The sequence below is a fragment of the Lampetra fluviatilis genome, chromosome 18 (genome assembly GCF_964198595.1).
Source record: "Lampetra fluviatilis chromosome 18, kcLamFluv1.1, whole genome shotgun sequence".
NCBI lineage: Eukaryota > Metazoa > Chordata > Hyperoartia > Petromyzontiformes > Petromyzontidae > Lampetra > Lampetra fluviatilis.
The window spans coordinates 2,433,238-2,458,563 of NC_136292.1; the positions used below are offsets into that span (position 1 = coordinate 2,433,238).

General features: G+C 39.7%; 1 protein-coding gene across 2 annotated transcripts; it reads left to right on the forward strand.

The window, feature by feature from the left end:
• The first annotated feature begins 591 nt into the window (after positions 1-591).
• On the forward strand, positions 592-24,181 carry SAE1 (SUMO1 activating enzyme subunit 1). 2 transcript variants are annotated; one of them, XM_078864334.1, is made up of 9 exons: positions 592-825; positions 1,871-1,982; positions 2,705-2,878; positions 3,951-4,093; positions 4,961-5,057; positions 7,349-7,454; positions 19,367-19,511; positions 20,342-20,411; positions 22,018-24,181. In XM_078864334.1, the coding sequence occupies exons 1-9, from the start codon at positions 737-739 to the stop codon at positions 22,108-22,110; spliced, it is 1,029 nt and encodes a 342-aa protein (XP_078720460.1). In that variant the 5' UTR covers positions 592-736; the 3' UTR covers positions 22,111-24,181. The 2 variants fall into 2 exon arrangements, with proteins under 2 accessions (XP_078720460.1, XP_078720461.1); XM_078864335.1 differs by lacking the exons at positions 19,367-19,511; positions 20,342-20,411; positions 22,018-24,181 and adding an exon at positions 9,445-9,590.
• Positions 24,182-25,326: the final 1,145 nt, after the last annotated feature.

The window sequence follows — 25,326 nt, forward strand, 5'->3', positions numbered from 1 at the left end:
TCGCACGGCGGCCATCTTACTAAGGTGAAGGGTGACCCCCTCTCTCCCCACCCCCACGTCTTTCATGCAAACGTGAACGCCTCATGACGTCATTGTCACGCGTTCTCGCAGCCCCCACCACCAACCCACAGAGCCGGGGCTCGCGACTCCCCCCCCACCTACACCCCCCTCACCAACACCCCCCCACCAACACCCCCCCCACCTACACCCCCCCCACCTACACCCCCTCACCAACACCCCCCCACCAACACCCCCCCCACCTACACCCCCCCACCTACACCCTCCCACCTACACCCCCACCTACACCTCCCCCACCTACACCCCCCCCACCTACACATCACTCCCTACCCAACATGTCCGCCCCAATTACAACTCGCGCCCTCCCCAACCGGCGACGTCACGACGACGCCGGACGTGACGCGCCACGCCTGCAACACAAAAAGAGACAAAACGGACCACCAAATCGGAACGGTCCACCACGTGCTCTCCGGCGGACCAATCGCGCGCGGCGATCACCGCGGCACGGGCAACCCCCCCCCCTCCCTCCCCCCCTCGGCCGCCGCCTTATGCGCTGTACGGAATTTGTGGCGAGATCGCGTGTTCGCCGGCGGGAAAGGAGGAAAAAAATCTTCTTGTTGTGTGGCACAAGCAGCGGTGATAAAGCCGCGTCGGGCCACCACCACCATTCATTCTCTTCTTGTCTTTTGTTGAGATAACCCTCAACCTCGCGGCGACCATGGTGGAGAACGAGACGGCCATCAGCGAGGAGGAGGCGGCTCAGTACGACCGCCAGATTCGCCTTTGGGGTCTCGAGGCCCAGAAGAGGTGAGCGGTGGACCTCACAAGGGGCCTGGGGTGGGGGACGAGGACGAGGACTTCCACTGGGTTTGGCCACAAAAGTCCCACGTCTTTTTTTCTTTGCGAGCGGCTGAAACGCAAGCAACGCGTGTTGGTGGTGGCTAGATTTTCCACGCTTCGAGGCAGCGCTCTCATTCATACGGTGAAAATTCCACGTTTCGTGACCAACTTCTGAGGCTTGTTGGCAAAATGCCACGTTTTTGGGTGGGGGGGGGGCATGTAGCACAATTCTTGGAGCCGAAATACAATGCCCTTTTATCAAAGTCCCACATTCTGATCGTCAAAACATCACGGTTCTGGTCTCGCTTGCCCAGAGCTTTTGACCAAAAATACCACATTGAAAGAATTCTGCAGATTGCGGCCAAAATCCCACGGTTTAGGACCAAATTCAACTTATTGTGCCAACATCTCATGGTTTTTTAGGTGGCCTTGAGATGTTTGTGACTATCTTTGCTTGGACCTGATCTAAAGGGCCTTTTGCAAACATTGCTACTGCTGTGCGCAGAGGAATGAATGAATGAATGGGTGGATATCCAGTTAGTTGATGGCGTTAGCTGATGTTTGTTTATATTAGTCTGGTGTATAAACAACACATGTTTAAACAGGTAGACACTTGCATTATTTCAGATAAACTTTCAGCATCTATATATACACATACAGCTTAAACTTTTAATTGACATAACTCGTGTTAAGGCCCTTGAAGTCTGCTCTAGTCAGATTTATTTGGTGTCCCTATTTCGGTTTGTGTGCCAGTTATGTGACTCAATTTTACATCAACAATGACCTTTTTGGTCTGCCACGTGATTCAGCCTTAGTTCACAACCACACAAAAGTAGTTACAGCCAGCCACATGTGATGCATGCGTTACGTTTTACTATTTACTGGTCACTACATTGGCAAAACACTTAATGGTACATTAAGCCGTTTACAAATAACTTTCATGCAGAGGAAAATACACAAAAATGTCATGCATGAAGGCATATATACAAGAGTAGTAAATCGTCTTCTGCAGGCTGAGGGCTTCCAAGCTGCTGATCGTGGGGATGAAAGGGCTTGGAGCTGAGGTTGCGAAGAACCTCATTCTGGCTGGAGTGAAGTCCGTGACGTTTTTAGATCACAACAAGGTATGGTACCAAAATAAAGCTTTATTCCAAGCACTACTTACAAATATTTTTCATTATAACTGCTATATGTGCACACACTCAGTTCTTCTCGGTGGTCTGGATAAGGCCTCGGAGCTTTTGTAAAATACATGCACACGTTTACGTGTTGTTAAATGTTATGTTGTGGAGTCACACTTTGTGTAATACTCTGGCTGTGTTGGTCATATATGTGGAACCGGCATTAAATTACACGCGACTTATTTTGTATGTAAACAGGTTTTTGTGCCCTTTTCTAAGCATTCATTGCCAGTGCATTACTGGAGGTTGAATGTTTTTAGAATCGTTTGTCACTTTACAAATGGACAAGTCCACAAATTCGGCAACCTCTCTCAAATTCATGCAAATTGGTATGAAAGTGGCTTTATTATTTAACAGGTCAATGTTATGACACATACACAAGACTCAATGCAACATCACCATTTCAGCATGGAATTTAAACGTACACAATCCTGTGCGGTATTTTAGGAACATTTCTCTCTTCCCAAGAAAGTTACAGACAATATCGATCTCTACTAATTGGTTGACATACTATGCCCAAGTAAATTGCTACTTCATGGTTATGATAAGAATTGCCTAAATCTTTAAAGTATCAGTAAACTATATCCCAAATCGTGGAACTGCCTAGGAGTAGGTTTCCTTGTTTGCATGTTGAAAATTTAATTATGTGTCCACTGTCTGTGTAGGCAACAGAAGAGAGCACCCGCGCTCAGTTTCTGGTTCCACAGAGCCGGCTTGGAGAGAACTTGGCTGAAGCCTCGTTGGAGCGGGCCCAGAACCTCAACCCAATGGTTGATGTGCGGACGGACAAGAGTGACATCGCTAGCAAGCCCGAAGAGTTCTTCACCCAGTTTGACTCGGTGATTTCTACGTTCCTACCTGTTAACTCAAAGAAAAAAGTCACCGAACAGAGCTTGTTGATGTTTCGTATTGTTTTGGTCATCACAAGCGCAACTGGGTTAAATGTTAAATGACCAAGTCACCAGGAATGTGTCCGATCTCACGAGATCTCGGAAGCTCAGCACGGTTGAGTCTGGATCGTGCATCGATCGTTGACCACCATGCACACCAGCTTAGTGTAGGCTGCTGTTATGCTATGTGGTGGGCAGCGCTATCATATTTATGCTCCTCTTCTCACCATAATCCTCACAACTCGCATGGTGGAAAGCCATAATTCAGTGGTGAATTAATAAAGTGATGTACAAATATAAGACAACGGTCTGATTTGCTCCCCAAAAAGGTAACGTTAAATCACATTAATAAACTTAACAAGCAATGTTTAAACAACCAAACTGGTAATTTGTTTTATTTATGGGGAATATTACTGGGGAGGTGCTTTAGTATTATTGCTAGCCATGCTATCTAAATTTTTTACAGCCGTAATCCTCTTGTTATATCTGCATTGCATCAATACATTGAGAAATATTCAGATAATTAGCACTGTAAATGCCACCGATGCCCATTTCAGTTACCAAATATCATTTCAGGTAAGAATATGAGGAATAAGAAGTGTGTTTAGTATAGAACATGCCGTGCAGTTGCTATCCATGTTAATGGTAACCACAGGAGGGCAGCAGCATGTATACACTGTTGATTAAAACCTTCCAGTCTTAGACCGAAAGCTGTTGTATAAGCTGACTTGAGGATAATGTTAGAGTAACGTGCGTATAATATGTTTTTAACATAATTTTTTTAATTATACAACTAATTTCTAAATGTTCCAAGTATAATAAAATGAAATTAGACGTAACACAAGACGATTGCTTGTGTTGCGATCGAAACGTCGTGATATTGTTATTATTTAGATTATTTTTTCTATCTACGCTGCTTTACCAAAAAACCCAAAGAATATAGAAATTACATTTTGCATGACATAAGCTAGATGTACTGTAATTTAACATTTGTCTTGTTTTTTTGTTTCTGTCCGTGCAGATATGCCTGACCGGGTGCCCTCAGGATGTCATGATTAAGATTAATAGCATCTGTCACGAGCGTAAGATCAAGTTCTTTGCAGGAGATGTGTTTGGTTATCACGGCTACATGTTTGCCGATTTGGGGATTCATGACTATGTGGAGTAAGTCGCTGTGAACCTGTTGATTGTGTAAATGCTTCTATGATTCATAATATTTGCATTGGTTAAAAAAATCTATATTTTTGAACATATTCTCAGAAAATAGATGACAAGTTCATTCAGAAATACTATAATTTAAAGAACGGAATATTTTGCAATGGATATTTATTGGTTATGATGTAGTTAGTTGTGTTTCTATAACATGTGGGTATAGTTTATACACTCGTCTGCATTTTAAACAAGGGTACTAGATTTCGATTTAAAGCTTTCGTGACTGCAGGGATTCATATTCTTGTTTCTTTCGTGACTTTTCCGAAAGAACCAAGATTAAAGGTACTAGAATCACATTTAGTACAGTCAATAATAATGACCAAATGAGCTGAGATAAGCTCGATGGAGCCACATCTTGGAAGCTAACTATGGTTGAGCCTAGATAGTGCTTGGATGTGCGATCACCATGCACACCCAGGGTGTTGTAGACTACTTTGGGGGTGTGCTACTTTTTGGGCAGCAGAGGGATGCTCTCTCCCTTCATGTATCCGCACGCATCAGCTTGGTGACGAATGGTCCGTTAACTTTAAGGACCTGTACGATGTGGGAGGCCATCATTCAGCATTGCCTTTAAACACGGGCATGTACATTCTGAATGACATCTGGATGTTCTGCACTGTAATATTAAAATAACTTTTACATCCTGTTAGAGAAACACAATTTTAAGCACTTGCAGAATTTTCAGTTTTTTTATGCTCAAGTTATTTCTTAATGAAAATGTCCCAAATGTTGCCGTTAAGAGTGGGCGGGCATGTTGCTTGCCTCATGCTCTGCGGGCTAAAGCGTGTGCGGCTATTTGCTGTCGTTGTGCTTTTGAAGGGAAAAACCCAAGAAGGTGGAGGTGGAGAGTGCGGAGGACGGCCCTGCGGCAAAGAAGCGCAAAGTAATCTCGTCGGAATCGACCATGGTCAAGAAGGTGAACGGGAGGAATTACCTCAGTCGCTGAGTCGGTCAAATCCTGTATCGCCTACATTGCAATCGTGTACCGCCCTTGTGCATTGTAAGCCCTCCATGTCCTTGGGCTAAAAAAAAAAACCCCACATTTTCTTAATTTGCCTTATTTAGGCACATCGTGTTGGCACACATTTCTTGGCAAGCACACAATTCCCTTATATTAAATTATAGGGGTTGTCATCTTAGCCATGTAAGTGCTTTCACAGTGCTGGCGAATGCATCATATACGATGCGCGCATATTGAAATACAGTTATTTAAACTGCACAAAACAGGATTACTAGTGTTTCAGTAAGTTACCGTTCACTGTTTGCAGTTGTCCTAACAAAAAAGTTTACAAAAAATATTCCATTTGAAAAAGCAATGCTTCAAATTTACTTTTGGGATGCTTACAATTTGCTTGCTAGATATTGTTAATTCTTAACCGTATTAGGATTTAAAGTTTACGGAATTTAGTGTAATAGTTTGGAATATGTTTAAATAACATAAATGATGTGCACTACTGAATTATATGATAAAACCCATTAATGTATACATCGGTTTTAGGATTATTGGCAAACTTTTGCAATGCAATGGACTGGATTGTATACAGTATACATTATCGTCAGAATAAAATGTAACGTATTTGTGTTATAATGAGCATTGGTATGGTGTCCATCTGTTAGTCACTGTAAATATTAACTCAATATCAATGGTTGTGTAAATATAGGTTTATACTCTACATCAGGGAGTGGGGGAAACCTTTTCCTTACTAATGACTAAATTGGACTTTAAAATACTTTGTGGGCTACACATTAGCACACGCACCTTGGCGCGATGTGATGATTAATAACACGAAAGAGAATGTGGGTGTTGACCAAGTATCAAATAGACCCATGCAGTGAAAGAAGTGAGTGAGCTTGCTGAACTTAGAAGCAGTGTTGGCAGGGAAAATGTGTTCCCCTTTGATTAGTGTGGGTAAGGTGCTTGCAATGATGGATCAACATTGCCTGTGGGCCTTGTTGAAGTGGCCAGTCTCATGTGTCTCCAGGTCATAGATTCCCCCGTGCCTGCTGTCCAGAGAGGAATCTATGCATTACATGCGGACACGTTTTAAATAAGAATTATGTTTAATATTATGGTATGATTGTCTAATAATAATAGTGGAGACCTAAATTGGTATATTATATTCAGAAGGCAATGTCATCAAATGTAATACTTGGCTAAATGATGTAATAAAAGATTACTTGAGTTTTATGTAGCATGAATGAGTAGTGGGAGGTCGGTTTGGTTCTTAACAAAAGTGTGAGTTCCTGAATATTGTGGCTTTATAAATCACGTAACTATGCATCAGCATTAATCAGCAATTTTTTGTAAAAGCCCAAGGAGTGCATTTGTCGCACTGCCTTAGTTCAGTAATAGCTGCAGCCCTTGCCGTTTAACGCGAAAGAATGGCTTCTTTACAATGAGACTTTGCCTGCAGTTAACGGAAAATATCTTGTGCACGGTAATAATACTGCTTTATATAGAACGATTTGTGTTTACAGCTAATATTTAACAGCATGAGATTATTATTTTCTTGTTTTTATTCAGCAGTAATTGTCATTTGTTACATTATATTCTGCAAAATTGGTTTAAAATTATGTATTGTGCTTTGTATATAATGTTATTTTCAAAAGTGGTATAGATTAATGATAACGCTTATTTTCGGCAAATCCTAAAATGTTGTTTCAATTTTTTTAAACATTCAATGTATATAAAGTGTATTATTGATAATGCTTTTGTATATTTTTTTTAAATCTGGAATTGTAGTTTTTTTTTAATTAATATTTAAGATATGTTACAAGTATTATAAAATAATGTGTAATTTATAACCATGCACAGTTATTTGTATGCAATCTTTAATCTTTGATGTGTAATTTTTGTGTTAGGAATTTCTGTAAAAATGTTTTGGAAAGTCTAATCAATTAATTTGTATTAATCTGTGGACAACATTCAAATACATTGCCTAAATTAAATATATTTATGTAGAATGTTATATGTTGTAATTATTAATTGCAATCTATTGCGTTATATTCTGGAAAATTGGTTTTAAATAATGTATTTTGTTTGGTATATAATGTTATTTGCAAAGGTGGTATTATGGTTTAATGTTAACACTTATTTTTGCCAAATCCTAAAAATATAAGCATTATTTTTTCGATGCATGTTCTTTTAGAGAAAAAAAGTTGCTTTTGAGGTCATTTTCATATCATGTATTATATTCTTAATTTTAGACTGTAGAGTTTTGCACCTTGGCGGAAGCACTTGATGCAGACTGGACAACGGACCAAGCTAAGAAAATCATTAAAAAAACACCTGCTGGCTACTTTCTTACAAAAGGTATGTACCTCATAGCATCTTTTTTTTTAAGTGAACAATTAACGTGCGTGTTTTTTTAGTATCTGTAGAGCATTGACAACTTCTTTATTCAATAACTTTACCAGGAAACAAAAACTATCGCAGTTAATTCGTGAGAAATGTATCCAATATGCCCCAGCTTGTCCCGAACATCCAGCAGCTTGTACTCTGACATGGCTTGTGTGGTTTACTGGCATGTCATGTCATTATGCGTAGGTTTATCGTCGCCCCAAATATGTAGTGAAATAGTAGCCTTGGCGATAAAGGGCACTTAGCAACTTTGAGGCGGGAGTGACTCATTGGGCTCATTGCTTCCTTGATAAAAACGGCTGGAGTTTTTGACATTTGCCGCCTATGCTGTGGACTGAAGATCGCAGTGTGTGGCGGTCTGAGAGCACCTTGTAGGATGGAGAAGGTAGGCTGCTGTATCCGCTTTGTGATCGCACAGCCGACCGCAAGGTCGGTGGGCGTCTGCTATTTGTGTGAAAATGTGTGCTCCCCCCCCCCCCCTTTCTAAATGCCATCATCCCAGCCGCATGCCAGGGTTATACCCCCATGAGCTGTTATCCTGTTATTTTTGGTTTCAACAAAGAGGCGTTCAGGGGCTCGGCGGTCGATTGTTATTTAGGTCAAGGCAGTGCAAAAACTTCAAATTGGGAGTTTAAAAAAACATTTATGTTTTCTTAAAAAACTTTGTAGCTGGGTGATTCTGGACAGAATGTTGAACCTTTACAAGCTTGGATCATATTACCTTTGTCATATGCAAGAACAGGCATTCTTTTATAGTACCAGATGTGGTGACATTTTCTATGGCTGTGTGTAGTATGCTTGTCCAAGGTGTTTGGCTTTTGGCTATCTGGGATATTCTATTGTGAGTGATGCTAAGTTAAGAAAATAAACCATAAATAGCACTTGTTTGAATTCGTAATAAAATTATTGTTATTAAATACAATATAATATCACAGTACACAGTGGACTGTTACAAATTAATCTGTTGCATTCTTCAAAATGAATAGAATAACGTATCCATGTGCTAAGTTTTTCTTTTGCTTTGCAAAGAACGTGTTTTAAAAAAAAAAAAATCTCCTTACACTTATCAATTTCTCAAATGTTGTGCCATAGTTTTTGCCAACAATTATTTTCCCCAAGATGGCCTGCAAAAGAGCATGCAACGGTGTGAGAAAGCCAACATTTTGGATGCTGTTTGTATGTGTTGCGAAAGTCTTGCACATCGGTACTTATTGCACTGGGAATCTGATCTAATGAAATGGGGAAATGGTGGGGTAGGCTTTGCAGCAGCGATAGTGTACAAAAAGAGAGGGGTGACTTCTTTTTTTTGTTACCAATAGTGCGGTAGGCAATTAGTCATCAGTTAGTCAAACTTTCCACGGCTCAGTCCCACGCAGGGCCCAAAATTAGTGTGGTTAGGCAGAATAATGTTCTAAACTATAAAAAAAAGAGTTCAAATGTATGAAATATATGATGTTGATTTTTGATGGGGTTTTTTTCTTTGTTATGCTCCTTTTATTTTTGATGTTTCATTTTTAAATAGTTTCAGAAAATTATGTATTTACTAATAATTGGGATGTGTGATAGGCTGATATATTTTATGGGGCAATTCTTTTCAAGTTCTGAACTTGCACATTATTTGACCTGCTAATGTTATTTCTTTAAGTATTAAATACAAAAGCAATTATTCAGTAACGTAATTATTCCTTTATATTATACACTGTAGTTGAACATATTTCGAGTTGACAAACATACGTATATGTATATATATACATTTTAGATACGTATTATACGTTGCAGTTAAAGTATTTTGAACGAAATTTCTAAAAGCTTACATATGGAGAAAACCGTATACGGATTTTCACATAAGCATGCTTTAGACGGTGCAGCGTAGAGCACATGATCAGGGGTGGTGATCTTTAGAGGGGACTGCCGCTGAGTAACGGGTGACATTTTCACTCAGACGGTGAGCCCTCGTACGGCAACACGGGTGACCTCATGGGCATGATGTCACCCGGGACGGGGAGGACTACGATACGGTGTCGCATGCCTGCGGCCGAGCTTATGCAAACCTTTCTGGGAATTCGGCCGTAAAAAATAAAACCCCCATGAGTTAACATGATGCCGTCTGTTTAAATACACCCATGCGCGTTTGTAACAGTGGGAACGTATTTAACGTCTAGGGGAAACGTGGTATAATTATTTCGTCAACTTTTCAAGGAAAGTACAAATGTTAATACTGAGTAATCGTACCATGATTCGGAGTTTTTATATGACAACGAAATAACGTTTTCCGCGTTTATTTTATACATTTGCGCCGCTTGTATTCACTTGGTTGTCACTTTTCATAATAAATGCGAGGTGTTTGCAACTTAAATTTTGGGCGTATTTCAAATGATCGTTTGAACATTTATTTGTACAGTACTATAATTCAACGTTTTCATAGTTTATTTCAATATCTTTAAATCTTTTTCTTTCGTTTATATCAAGGTTACATAGCAATTATATTTTAGGCTGATATAGTAATTATGGACTACAGAAAACATACATTTAAAACAAACAATATTTAGCTGTTATTTTATTACTGGACTTCCTATAACTGCTTTGTAATGTAAAAATGAATCTTAATTTTAGAACTTTCGTGACTGCAGGAATTATTATTTGGTTCTTTCGGTTAAGTCACGTCTTTAGACGTGACTTAACCGAAAGAACCAAATAGTAAAAATGAATTTCCTTGAACAAAATATATCACGAGAGAAGAGACGTGGCAGACCTTTTTCACTTTTCTAATTCACTTGTAGAAATAAGCCCTTCAACTGAAAATGTTTGCCTGCATGCGTTTGATAATTTTGGAAAGTTACAAATGGAACAAGGTGTGCGCTAAAACTAGTCGGAACAACAACAGGGCATTCGGTACAGGCTGTCTGCGAGACGACAAGTTAGTGGCATTTCACCTTCCTTCCCTTCCGCCGTGTTGGCGGTGTTGTTTACTCCGTCCGTTGCCTTCTCTCCTTATCTCGCATGAGGGCTGTGCAAGAGAGCCGCTGAGCGAGTGTTAGGGTGTCGCTCGTCCGCACTGGGGAATTTCCACTTGCCACTGCTTTTCTGTGATAACGAGCTGGCCAAATTAGCGGTGCATCTGATCATTGCCTGGGGTCGGCCTCATTTGATTATGCATCTCATCTCGCATAGCGAGAATTTTGCGTGAGAAATTAAAATTATAAGCATACCTCCGATGCCAACCTCAAATGCAGCTGCTGATTGAAATGTATTATTAGTTTTTACATGAACGTTCGTGCTAATTTTCTTATTGTAAACATTAATTCAGTGTTAAATAGCTTGCTAGCAGAAGAAACATTGTCTTAGAAAAACGTTGGAAAACGTTTTAACGTTTTTCTAACGTTTTTCTGTTTCGTTAACAATGTGTATTGTCACAGGCTAAGCAGAGAACGAGAATCACAGCAGTCCCCTTTAACTGTGCTGTATTAGTGACTGCAATGGACAGGGGTGGCCGTGGCATATGATTGACTAAATTCTCAGAAGTGAGCCTTTAAAAAAACTGCTGACACTGACCACCGCAGTCATGGAGCTTAAAAATCTAAAAACATGCCCTTGCTGATTCACATGGAGCCGGTGTTTGTGGTCACGCCAGAGTGGGAGATGCAGGCTGAGCCTAATTTTCCCGTAAAAACCCCGTGTATAAAGCAATAACGTGACAAATGACCTTAAAGAACGGCGAGAAAAAGTCCCCAAACGTTTAATGAGTTTAATTATTTTTATACTTTTCTAATGATGTCATTTCCTAATGGTGGGATTTTTTTTGTTTAAAAAGTATATTCAATTTAAAAACATTTTATAAAAGATCTTTAAAATGTCAGACTTGCTATGTAGTGCATGTTAACAGTGTAATTGCAGCTCATAAAACAAATAGATTTTTACAACACTTGCGTATAATTATTGAATGGTTAATTTAACACAATCAACACATTGTTTTTTTTGTGTGGTTCATTTGTTATTTGCTCATGTACAGTAATTATAATGTAACTTAAAAAAACGTGGTACTATTTTTACATTTAAATGTAGCATGAAGAGTGCTATATTTTCCCTAAAACAACTGCTTATTATGGTACACAGTCCCTAGAAGTAATACGATGATGTCCTTTGAAATGGTGTAAGTGTTCATATATATACGCACACTTCCTTATTCCATTGCTTTATGAAGACCTTCCCATACCATGCAAGTCACAGGAATTATTTGGCCATAATTCACCACTGGTCAGTGCGTGTTGGTGAAGACAGCATAGACGTGGGTGAGCACAGTACATGACAACAATTGACAGGGCTGCACTGCCCTCTGCTATGTACAATTTAAACCCGCAGCTTGAATACTGGTCACCCATCCAAGCTCAACCACGTTTATCTTCCGAGTTCTGATGAGATTGGGCACGTTCCACATGATTTGGTCATCGGCTGGGCGCGATGTGCATGTGTATATGATCTATGCTAAAGGCATTTTCCAGCTATAACATTGCAGTCGTTACACCTCTTCTGTAACAGGTATAGGTGGCAGTAGGGTGATGTTTACATGTATTTAGGTGTGGACGCTCTACAGATGGTTGAGTGGAGTAGTGGTTCGTGCACTGCGCTATGAACCCAGAGTCGCAAGCTCAATTCCCGGTAATGGCAAGCATCTGTGACAATTTCTGATCTGGACCTGAGCCCCCCCATTGACTTGCAGTCAAACAACATGCATGGGAAGTCATCATCCAGCAGTAGATTGACAGTGCTGAAAATGATCGTTGTTATTTTGCTATTCATGACAATGACTTTTAGTCCAAACTACACTGCTTCTTACCTCAAAATTCATCATTGGCCAAAAGTAAAGCAAGCATTTGTGGAAAAAAATGTCATGCGTGACGTAAAAATAAAGCAAAAGAGGCCTCATGAATCAAGCGTCCTTTTGAACTCGCACTGTCACATGCACCGTCACATGCACCGTCACGTGCTGCGATAGCTTTGGTTACAAAGGTTGTAACATCTTTATTGGAAGCTCGCAGAAGTTATACTAATTGTTGCATTCTGAAAATAGTACTTGGGTTTTTTATGTAATTAGACTTGTTAGACCACATTGTAGAGTAGTTATGAGAAATGAGTTTTAAGTGATAATTGTCAAACTGTAAACGATTAAGAGAAATGCACCACATTTCCTGCTCTTGAGATTGCAGGGTGTGTATTTAATTAGATTAAGTTGATCTATTTTAGTTGATCTGATGTGACAGGTTAATGCTCTTCGTCGTTACTGATTGCACGCCTTTTAAAATCTCTCAGATTCAAGCTTCTGAGAAGTAAGCCGTATGCACAATTGTTAAGCATACCGTAGTGTGTAAACCAATTTCTGGCAGGTGTAATTCAGCCTGGGTTTAATTAGTGAAGTGCCTTTTAGTTGTATTATTCCTGCCTCAGCGTTAAATTATATGCATGTCTTTGTTGTATTTTTCAAATTATTGCTTCAAGTTCTGAATCACAAACAGGCATATTTCACTTTAATAGGCCTGCCTCTGTTTTGTAAAATAAAAATAGTTCATTGTGGATTATTCACTGTGGCTGTTCGTGAGTAAACAATATGGTAAATTTTACTCAAATGGTCATGTTCTAAATTTATGAGCATTTTTTGTTTACCTTGCCGTCGAATTTTTCTCTTACACCACATCCTGTTGACTGACATTTGTGTGCCGGAGCGTAGTTAACAAATAAGGTAAATAATCTGTTTCATATGTAGCAGCAATCCACACGTTTTTTTATTGGTTATTGTCCAGTTAACCTTGTTGTGGAACCATTTGTACCAACCAAGTCACCAGTTCTTTATTACCCGATATGAATATAAAAAAAAACATTTTGTTTTTGCACAATAGATCTCAGATCGGGCACTATACCATTGTGGAAAAGCCACAGTGTTAGATGTTGCTACGATGGAGACTGTGTAAAGGGCATTGGGCTGCAGTTTGACCAGTAACGGGAGCTGTTTATAACTCGGACTCATAAAGGCCACATGCAGGGACCACACGTGCCGCCTCGTGTTGCTTCCTCTCCAAGGCCCTTTCAATTTCCCTCTCATTGTACGTTTCTTCTTCTTCCTCCTTGCGATCTCTTCTCTGCCTTGTAATTCTTTATCCATGGAAAGCCACCCTTCCTGTGCTTTCTTCCACTGCCACGTAGCATTTTCTATTCTATAAACCACCTCCATTAGTTTGAGCGTTTGAAGTAAAAGCCCTGCCCCCCTGCCTGGAAAACTGAAAAATAAATTAAATTGATTTGCATACACGTAACATCTCTGGGATTGTTTTTAAATTAGGCTTGCTATGAGGTGAGGACAAAATGTGCGAGTTAGTTTCAAATCCAGAATAAGTTAAACCAATGCATCGCTTTGTTTACTACGCCTCTCGGTAAGGAGCGGTGGTGGTGGAAAGGGCCTGTGGGAAATACATAAAAAAAACGAAAGTAATAGTTTCGCCTGAATTCCAGTTAATTTGCATGTTGTCATCAGTCGATGTCTGGGAAGGGAGCTGGCTGCCCGTGGTGTGACGCACTCTTGCGTGCACTCTCTCGGTATACACCTGTCCTTCTCTTCCGGTTGTGTCGTGTGACTTGGCCACGAGCATTATCGAGGCATCTGTGGCTGACCTCCGCTGGAGTAGCGGGCTGCATGCCTCACTGGAACAGTTGCTGGTTAGATGTGTGCCACGATTTCCCCGTATCTGCATGCGCGCGCTGTGTGTCTTGTGGTGCGAGATTTTTTTTTTGGAGGGGGAGGGTGAGAGGGACGCTATGCGGACATGGAGTTATTTTAATTCCTAAATGTTTAGTTTTTGTAGTCGTTTCACACATTTTGTAGATTAAACCAAGTTGGATTTTTGTGATCGGACGATCTGTTTGGTCTAGTCATAACATGATTTTAATTGCTTTGTCAGTGAAATGCAATATTGTTAGTGTTATAATGTAGCGTTCGTAGTTTTTAATAAATTGAAGCCCTGCACATTGCCAGTCATGGGAGTTGTTTAATGCCACACCATCCTTCCAGCTTGTCAGTGCATGCTGGTGAAGGATGCAGGAGGGAGGTGTCAAAGGTCAGTTCCGGCATGCCTTGTACTCGCCATTAATGTTAGCCCTGGTGGCCTCAAATCGAACTTGGGTTGTGCCAGGTTCTTAGCAGAGTATTGTAAATCACTGTACCACCGCTCCTTTTAGTATACAGACAAATAACTATAGGGAATTGGCCATATGGTATAACGTTAACAGCCCTCTTCTGAATAAGAGTCTTGAGACTTAAGTGAAGCTTTCCTATGTAAACAAGTATTTTACTTATTAACTGTATTGTAATATAGAGATAACTAAATTAGCATTTAAAATAAAGAATGGTATATCATATAAACCCATCGATGCGTCTGCAATGAAACATTTCTACAGTTGTCCATGTTACAGCGCTGGTTCTGTGTTTGTGTATGTGACTTATACACCGCTGTCATTGAATGGGAAAAATAGAGCTCTGAAATTATTTGCACGACTGGGTCCTGACACAAAGCCAAGTCGTTTCAGTTCAGGATGTTTTGATTCTCTTAACCGGATAATCTTATGAAGCGGAACCTAGCCTCAATCGATAATTTTAGTTCAGTGCAACATGTTCAAATCCAGTGAAGCATAATATAGTTTCTATGCAACATGCTCAAATCCAGTGAAACATTTGACTACGTGTAAACACATGGAAGTGTAATGAACATGAACAATAACCCTCTGAATGAAATAAATGAGAATGAAAACAATGATTGCACAATTAGTCATGAATGGGTTAAGACGTCACAGGGTAGTTAATAGTTGTGCATTTTTATGACCTAAACTCTGCAGTGATAAAAACAACGTTATTTGGTATTTTAGTGTAGCAGGATGATGGATGCTTGAATAAGATAAATGTTTCCGTAGCCTTGGTCACATCATTCCGTTGTGCTACTCTATTGCTTTTAGATAAGGGTTCTAATGTTTTCACATTACGTGCTTGCTTATTGGCCTTTGCGTTTTAGTGTCAATCGATGTCACAAATAGCCTTTGAAGCTGTCTACCTATGTATTGAGTGGGCCACATTTAATCAGTGGCCTATTTGTTGTTTCCTTTGAGCCTTGGAACGCCAGTGTATATTTACATCTGCAAATACAGGGCAGCAGTAATTATATTTTTGTTCAAGTTATTTCAGTGTAAAGGTGGTGGGAAATATTTTTTTAGCTTGTCTGCAATGAACTGTAATATTTAAATACTGGAAAACGTAATGGTGCAGCCCTGCAATTACTCTTTCATGGCTCTGCTGGTGGAATGTCCTTCACTAGAGGAAAGCTCTGAAGAGCCCCTGTAGATGAATATTGTCCTACTCTTCCATGCTGACCTGACATCTTGGAAGAGGTGGGAGAACCCACACATTGCACCACCATACGCAATCGTCTGACCATGGTGTCCTCACTTATTCTGCTGGATGGACAGGCGGGTGGATTGAAAGAAAGTTGCCATTCTTTAAATTAGAAAATTCCGATGAAATTTCATGGTTTACATTGTATCTCCTCCAACCTCGAAATACTCAAATTCTCCCCCACTCGTTCCTTGGATTTTTTTTTTTTACAAAACCGTTACAATCAACTGAAAAACAACATTTGGAAGATTTTGGAAGATTCCAAATCCTAAAATTAGGACAGATCCACACTTTCAGTCGCGTTTTTTATACAGTTAAAAAAAACCCTGATTTTGTACAACAAACTATCCAAGTAAGTGTTGTCACTTATGGACTGACTAACAAACTGTCAAAGAAAGTGTCTTATAATGTACATAAATCCATGTAAGGGCATATTTGTGTGTTTTGTTTTATTCGGGCTATGTACACCAGCACAAACATTACGTAAGCATGATGCAGTGTGTTTCTTTTGAATACAGAAATTGTGAACAACTTTCACACACACTTGCATCTCCGGCTAGATGACTCATAGATGATTCATCCTATATCCTGTTGGGACATCATTTGCATGAAGTCATATATTACACTGCAAGATGAAAGATATGGTTCAGGTTAAGCCTTGTAGTTTTTCAAATCGTAGGATAAAATGTGTTACTTTTTGAATTTGTTTGTGCTTGTCATTTCCACAATCAAAATTTCGATTTTGTGATGGATTTATAATATATTGTTTCCTGTTGGACATTAATAATTAGTTTGTTGTCAAAGTTTTACCATCCTGAACAAATGTGCAATTGTTAATATAAAATTTCTCACCAGCACTGCTAAGAGTTGTTAATGTGAACATTTTAAAGCTGTGTATCGCTGCATTACTTAAACTCATAAATGTTTTCACGTCATTATTGTTGTTTAAAAAAAATATAAACAGCCATGTGAATTTTTGTGGTCTGGACAGCGTAATGCATTATTCCGGCTTAAAGTAAATGTATTAAAGAAGACGTTACATGAGCTTTCATTATTAATATTGGGCCTCTCACAATTTCACAACGTGTTTATTTTGTGATTGATTATCGCGAAGTGGATGGAGCTCATTTAGCTTCCCTTGCAGAGCGACACGTATGTATGTTGAACTTATTTCGCTCTTTATCTAGCCAACCGTGCTAATCGGAGGTACGTGGGAAGGACAACAAACAAGCAGTTATACAGAAAGGAGTTTTCAATTTCTATTTAAACGTGCGTTGCTCCAGTGGCTTCCGAATATCAGAAGGAAGAGCGTTCCAGACAGCCGCAGAAGCGCTTCTAAAAGCGCACGATGCAGTCACCGTCTTTGTTTTATGGCCAGCCAAAAGCCCCTGCGAGGATGACTGGTTTATGCTCCTCGACGAGATCGGCAAGGTATTGTGTGTGGTTAATTTGTTTAAGTAAACACTCAAGTGTCACTATCAAAAGTGTTACCATTTTAAAGAAGTTTTTCGTGAGTTATACAAGGCCGCACAAAACCTATGCACGCTAATGAATGATGCGGATGTATTTGGTTCTAGCTTTCTGTGGGAGTGCACAATTTGTTAGCGCGTATCTATTATGTTTCATTACCAAGACCAAAGAGTTGCGTTATTATGTCTTCCAGTGCCGCCATTCCCAGCTTGTTATGTGAATATTGCCCACTCGAACACATGTTGAGTCATTACGACTTTATCTTAGCATAATCGTACAGGCTTCAAAAGTGTGGAGCCATCTATGATTATATGAATGTTTTAAATACATTGTTTAGGCTGTAAAGGCAGCGAGACCTTGTGAAAATGATAATGCTCCCTCGCTGATATTCTTACTTTTAAAGTACGTGTTTTGGTAATGTTTATTCATATTACACTTTAAAATGTGACAACATCAATTGCACTTAAAAGTGAAATTTAAGTTGCGTTTGATTCTTAGAAAGCTGAGTTTTCCCCAAACATTCACGGTTTTAATTATGCTCTTTAATCCCTTCAAGTAAAAAGATCAAAACGGTTTTGGATCATTATACCGATATTTGTCGCGATTATGGTCCGTTTTGCTATGTTAGGAAATAATGTTACTTTGGAGTAAAGCAATTTATTAACCAATAAATATGATGTTGCAGAACACTGCAAGTAAAGCATGACTTGCTATATTCTCAAACTAACATGCAAAATTATTGCATTATGAGCAATAACAACAGTCAAAGTTATAGACAGAAAATAGGGAAATACAAAACAGTATCTAAAACTGTATTAAGTGTAATATTGGTACAAAGCAAACACTTTACCGATGGAACTCAAGAATGTAGAAAGTTGTCCTTATAAAATGCCGATGGGAAAACCTTGCTCAAGAATCCCCGCACGGATCGATGCCCCGGGATGTAAATTGTTGTTTCTCTGTCTGCCACGCTTTCGGCAAAAAAAAGTTTCGGAGCGCGGGCTTTTTATGTCCTTGCCCCTCAGATTTGGAACTCTGCCTGAAGAACTGCACATGACCACTGAGATTCTCCCATTTGTAAAGAAGCTAAAAACTTGGTTATTTCCTATGGTATGTTAGATAAAGTATGTTTTTTTACTGTACGGCGCTCTGAATCCCTTTGTGTGTGAGTCTGTTGCGCCTGAAAAATACATAAATAATAATTCACTTAATATAAATTTGTCTCTAGCTACAGTATGTTGCAGCCTTCTGCCTGCCACCTCCCAACTCTGATTAAGATGTATTTCAAGGATCATTGACTTGCACATTTGACTCTTACCAGCATGTTTTATATATGATGGAAATAGCAATGTATTTTCACGATAGAATCAATCATAAATCATACCACGATTCATTCCCCCCTCCCAGAAATTTGAGCATTATGATCTTCTTCATACGAATATTATTTTTTGTTTGCGTTGTATCCTCAACTGTCTCGTTTGTGGTGTTATTGTTTTTTGTCTTGTACAGTTTTGTTGACATCATTAGCATATACGTAGCAGCGAATTAATTGCAAAACTCTGTTCTCACATACTTTGATGCGGGTATTGTGAGTGTAAGAATAGATTTTAATGAGAATACCCTTCCATGCATTGTGTGTGTACTAATAGGTTCTTAAGGCTCGATACATGCATAAAATCACGTGTTAATGTTGGTTTTTCAATGCTTATGAATTATGTGCAGGCAATATCCCAGCCTTAAAATTGAGCTAGTGTGCCGAGACACACACAAAACAGGAAATAATATGAACAAGGCCTTAAGGTACAGGACGAAAAAACAAAGCATTTTTTTGTATCAAAACGCTGCCCTGAATCTCAACAATTCATCCATTGTGAGTCATCGGGGGTGGGTGGGGGGGAGGGAGGGATGAATTGTTACATTTCTACAAAGTTATCACATCTTCACTCCACTGCGCCTCGTCCCGCAGTGTTGCTGCGGTTCCGAATGGAGCAGGGCCGTGACCCGGCGCCACAAACCCAGACGGAGGACACGGAGCTGCTGCGGCAGCTTCGCGACGCCGTGATTGAGGAGAGCGGCGCCGGTGGCGACATGATTCCCGACGGATTCGCGAGGTGAGCCGAGAGCGGCGGGGAGTGGCGGAGAGCGGTTGCCCCCCCCCCTGCTCTCATCGCCGGGGATGGATTCCTCAACAGTGAAAAGCTGGAAATGGCTTCTTCCTGTTTTTTAAGCTTGGGGGGATATTTTCCCACACGAGTGAGCAGCGTCGCAAAATGTTGACTCCCTTGGGCTGTTTCTGAGTAATCGTACACAGCACAAAAGTTATTTTTGAATTGCGCTCGTTGCTCGTTATTGTCTGTGCCCCCCCCCCTTGCTGTCACTGTATGCATCGAAGCAAATCGCTTTCCCTTAAGTCAAAACACATGTTGGTGTGTGAAAGTAGCTGATAAAAAAAATATTTCGGATGGTCTGTGTCGCGTCTTTGGCCAATTGTGAACGGTGCTGTTTTTAAACAGATTTAAATTGTTCCAGCAAACCTTGTGGTCGCTTAAACAATGTGGCTTCTGGGTTCACATGCTGTTGTGGCGGGGGTCAAGACGCTTGCAGAGGCACCATAATAACCGAGTGCCGCCATGTGGGTGCTTCGGCAGAGATTTGGCCGAGTTAATGTGTCGCTTGAAGGCTGCTCAAGCGTAGATTCGGCCCGGTGCAGGCACTCGACATCTGTGGAGGAGCTCAGCATCTCGAGATGACGTGGGATGTTTTTCTGCAGATGTCTCCGTCCAGGAGATAGCAAAATAGCATAATGTGCTGAATTGTGCGTGCATCTTCAAAGGCAACGTAAAAAAACGGTATCTGTGTCGTAATGAAAATAGTATAGAATTGTAAATGTGTATCCCCCATGTGTGATTATTTAATTATGTTTGCGGTTTTGTTTTTATAGTTCCTGTTTCTCGGAGCTGAGCCCAATTTGTGCAGTGGTGGGTGGTGTCCTCGGTCAAGAGATAGTGAAGGTGACAAATGTTAAATTTTTTGTTGTTTTTAAAGTTTCTTACTTAAAGAAAAAAAACATAGCATGTACCATGTATCAACACACAATATGGCGTCAAAACGATCTGAAAAGAGGGTAATTAAAGTGTTCAAGAAATCGCACCTAAACTTGAAATACATTCATGCATGTAAATATAATGATTTGTGTTTATAACATTATGACTTTATTTATGAACAAATTGGGCTTCGAAAAAGACCAGTGATATATTGTTTCTTATTTTCAGTTAGCACTGTTTGGCTTCTTTTTCCTATTACACATGCTGTATGATAATACTAAAGTAACTAAATGGAGGGTCTTTCCAACTGCAATATATAACGGTCCTTTTTGGAAATTGTGTTGTCCTACAGCAGTGTGTGTGTGACGTGTTAATGGTTATGGTTAGGTTGGTGGCTATGGCTCGGGCGCCTTCTATCACAGTTCAAACAGGCATGATTTTATCTGTAGCATGTTAGTTACAGCACACACCCTTAAGGTAAACAACAGGGAATGATGAAAAATTAGCTTGCCTGGGTTGCAGGCTGTTTGAAAATGTAGTTGTTAAAAGTTTTTTTTTCACTGGTTATAATCCAAATGGTTAATAATCTGGATTGCAAGTAGTTAAAATTGCAATACATATCGTATTTGTTGCCTATAAAAACAAATGGGTACAGTTGTGTGTGCATATAATTAGGTTAGTGCTATCCATCCATTGTTGTAATTTTCTTCACGTTTAGACGAGTGTTATTACGTGTTATTACTTCATGAACTTTTTCTTACGAAGAGCTTAACAATACAATTTAAGATTTCAATAACTCGTCAAACATTAAATGTTAAGCTTCACTAACGTGTTAACATGTAGTGTTTTAAAGATACGCAGCAGTGGAAAAACAACAAACAGCCAAAGGTGATAACACCTCGTGGCTTGGCTATCAAGTGTGCCGGAATTTGCAATTGCACGGGGTGGTCCAGAGGCCAGGGGGGGACCCATGCCCACGTCGAGTTGCGTAAAAGGGTGGAATTTGTACAGGGGGGGGCGAGGGGGGGGCATGTGATTCCTGCACCAGGAATCAACTCAAAAATTAAGAGTCCTGGTGGTGGTTGTGATTGTTGTTTTACCATTAGGAAAAACATTTGCACGTTTATTATGTCAACGGTAACATTTCTGTGAATTTTTTGCAATTTAGAAACTTTCGTACACCTTTTGAACAGCCCTTTTATGAATCCGCTCCTGGATGTGAGTCTCGTCATGCTGTGGGGTTAGTGGAGGTTAAATTGACATCTTTACACCACACTGGTTGGTCCGGAATAAAACAGACTATGCTTGGAAGCATAATCAAGAACAATGTATTTGGCTGCCTTGTCCTCTGCTGCTCGCAAAGTAACCCCACAACATCCTTATATAATCTGTTTTGTATGCATGGTAGTCACCCATCCATATACTATCCAAGTTATCTGATGGGATGGGGGGTGCATTCTGAGTGGTTGGTGAGCAGGTCAGTGGTAATCTGACCATTGGAATGTTTTACACTTCAATATATTGGCATACTCTGTATTATACATGGCTGTGTGGTTGTCTTTGTACTCCATAGGCACTTTCTGGAAGGGATGAGCCAAGCAATAATTTTTTCTTCTTCGATGGACTGGCTGGAAATGGAATGGTGGATTGTATTGGGAAGGAGTAAGTGGTAAGGCACGTGTCAGAAGAAGGCTTGGTCACGTCGTTTATTCCAAAAAAAACACTTTAATTTATGTTTTGTACCTGCCACAGATTTTGCCGCTGTGCGTCGGCATCGGAAAATGAGCGGTCACTTTTCTGAAAATATCATGACTCGTCTCGATTGTGATACTTCGTTGGTGTTCTTTGTCTTTTGAGTTAACTGATGAAGTATTGTGGTTATGTTTAAAAGTGTCCAAAAACATCCACAGGAGTTTAAATAAGTTTGCGACAATTGTTTTGTTTTTTGCCTTTTTTCACCTTAGAAGAACTGTCCCATTTTAGGTGAACTTGAATATTACTTCTCAGTTTTCAATGCTCATTTAAATCCTTTCATATACTGTAATGTAATGTCCAAACCACTTATAAACATCGCTTATATTAATTGATACTAAAATATAAATAGAAAACTTTTTTCCAAATAGTTTTTAGAATCAATTTTACCATCTAGATTTGTGTATGTTGAACTTCTTTTGCGCACCGCATGTCACCAACCGTGCTAATCGTAGGTGCGATGTCAAATACTTTTTTCAAATTAAATTGACAAGTTAATTACCGTTCATGGTATAAGTAAATCATAGTGTAAATTTTTCTTTAAGTGTTAATCCTGGGTGTGTTTATATATATAAATACGTGAACTATGCCTAACAAATATTTTAAAAAGCAATTATGTTTACCATGCCTCCACAACTAATGGCAGTGCGGAGCCAACGGCACATTTAAACCCAGGGGAAGGGTGTGGAGATGCTAAAATTGGCGTTCTTTATTGTGGCTTCGTGCAAAATCGCAACCGCATGCACACGCAAGCAAAAAATAATAAACAAATAACGTATGGGAGTTTATACTCACTAAATTAGACCTCTGTGTGTGCTGCCTTACAAACGTAAATGATCAACCAAAAAAAATGTGCTGGTTTACGTGAGAAAACATTTTGGAAGGCCACATTTTCAGCAATTGGGTTCCACTCCCACTCGCAGCTCAAGCAGCCCGAGTACCCTTGCTCGAGATAAACGTCATCTTCCCACACACACACTGTGGCTGTACCCACGAAAAGCACCATTTTGTGTACAACATTCTTTTTCAGCCTGTTCATAAGGACAGTTACTGCGAGGGCAAATCTTTAAGGCCACGCGTCAGCTGTGCAGCATCCATGGCATCTGGCAGAAGGTTGAATAATATCCTTTTCGAGGTGTGATGGCATCGACAGCTTTGGGCCATCATTATATCGAGAAGTTGATCGATTCAATATACTAAAGCCTAATAAAACAGTGACCATCCTTGCGTTGTCTATGGAAACGAAATTTCCACTCTTAAGACATGCCACTGTTGCTGACTAAATGTCATGGGATGTATTCACTGCCATTTAAAGAAAAAATACTATTTAAGTGGTAAGTAATATACAACATGTGTGTCTTTAGGAATTGTCAGTAATGTAGACTTTTTTTCCCTGTATATAAATCGAAGTGGTGTAATTTGCATTCCCAGTAGTTTCTTTCGATTTTTGGCTATAGTAGCTAATTCTTGATCTCACAGGTGTGGAGTTTTATGATGTCTCTAGGGTATTTGCATACTATGCAAGCCTTCTTTATTAATTGATGTGTCATTAATACCTCAAAAACGAATATTTTAAGAAGAAAAAAAGCGTTTCACTAACTGCAGTCTTAGCCATTTCCCATGGTTAGTATTTGTAAATTTTTTCAATAATATCTAAGTAATGTTTTTAATGTTACTTTGAAAGGATGTGCAAAGTAGTGAACATCAAACAGCCTTGGGGGATTCGTGCTTGTAAACTGTTGTTTAAACAACATCGAAAAATATTCAGTCACCGAAACCAGCAGTAACTGCTTTAAAGAGATATTTTACATGTGTTTTGTCTGTGTGGTGCTTAACTTGAAGTTCAATATTTCATATTTGAAAAGTGGGTTCGGTTTGGATAATCTTGGAGTTATATAAATAATGGACAGTTATCAATTTGTGTTTTGTAATGCATTCAGCTGGACAGCAACAATTTATACTGTTTGTACTTACATTAAACTATCTTCTTTAAAGGTCCTGTCTGGACATTCTTTTTTTCATTGTGCCATCAGCAATGCATGTATGAAAGTCATTATCATTGCTCATTCAATATCAAAGGAAGTCTGACCACCAGTAATTCAAGTATATATAGGACCAATGTGACTGTTGGAGTGTATTCGTTATCTTGGCCAGTGCAACTTTCTTGACTTGCCATCGAACAAAGACGGTCACTTCATCGCGCACTTTCAGGTGCATTTCTGCGGCCATCTGGAACGCTCTTCCTTCAGATATTAGGAAGCCCCTGGAGCGATGCGCTTTTTAAATCATCTGGATTGACAACTCGTCTCTTCAGAATTGCTTTTGTGTTTAGTTTTGTCGCCCTTCCCCCGCACCTCCGATTAGCGCGGTTGACTGCACACGGTGCGAAAGAAGTTCACCATCCAACAAGGATACCCGTCCAATTCCCCTTAAACCACCTCGTCAACATCTGCCTCTCACTTGGGCTGCCAAGCTTCTGTCGGCAAATTGAAGTTAGTAACACCGTCTGTGCCTCATTTACTTACACCTCGCGTAACTTGTTTTCTCTGCTGCTGCTGCTGCTGCTGTACCTTTTTAATGTCTCCTTTCCATTTCCGCAAGCCCTTTCAAAGTATGAATTGAATATTGCACCCAAGGGTAAATGGATGCTTATGTTACCACTGATACTGGCATAGTGGGTACGTTTTTAGGCTTGCATTAAGTAATGGGTTGACATGCAAGAGTCAAGGTTTGGCATGTCCAAAGTTCCTGGTCATTTAGTAGAGCATTTGTTAAACTATTTAGAATGCAGTTTGCAATAATGAATATTGTAACGTTCATAAAACAATGCATGCTAGAGCACAAACCAAAGCTCACAGCTTTCCTGAAAGATCATTGTTGTAGTAACTATAATTCTTTAAAGGGACACAGATTTACTGTGCGTGTGTGTACCCGTCTCCTTTGCCTCTTGTTCTGTTGTCCCAAGTGAAACAATCTCGGTGGTATTCGCAAGATAGTAGTCCCGTCGTTCATGGGACATAACAAAACAAAGGTTATCAAAAAAAGATAACTGGATTGTTTGCATGTACGTGTCTATCAGTGTGCAAACAAGTCATATGACTTTTAAAATTAGTTTTACACTCAGGCTGGA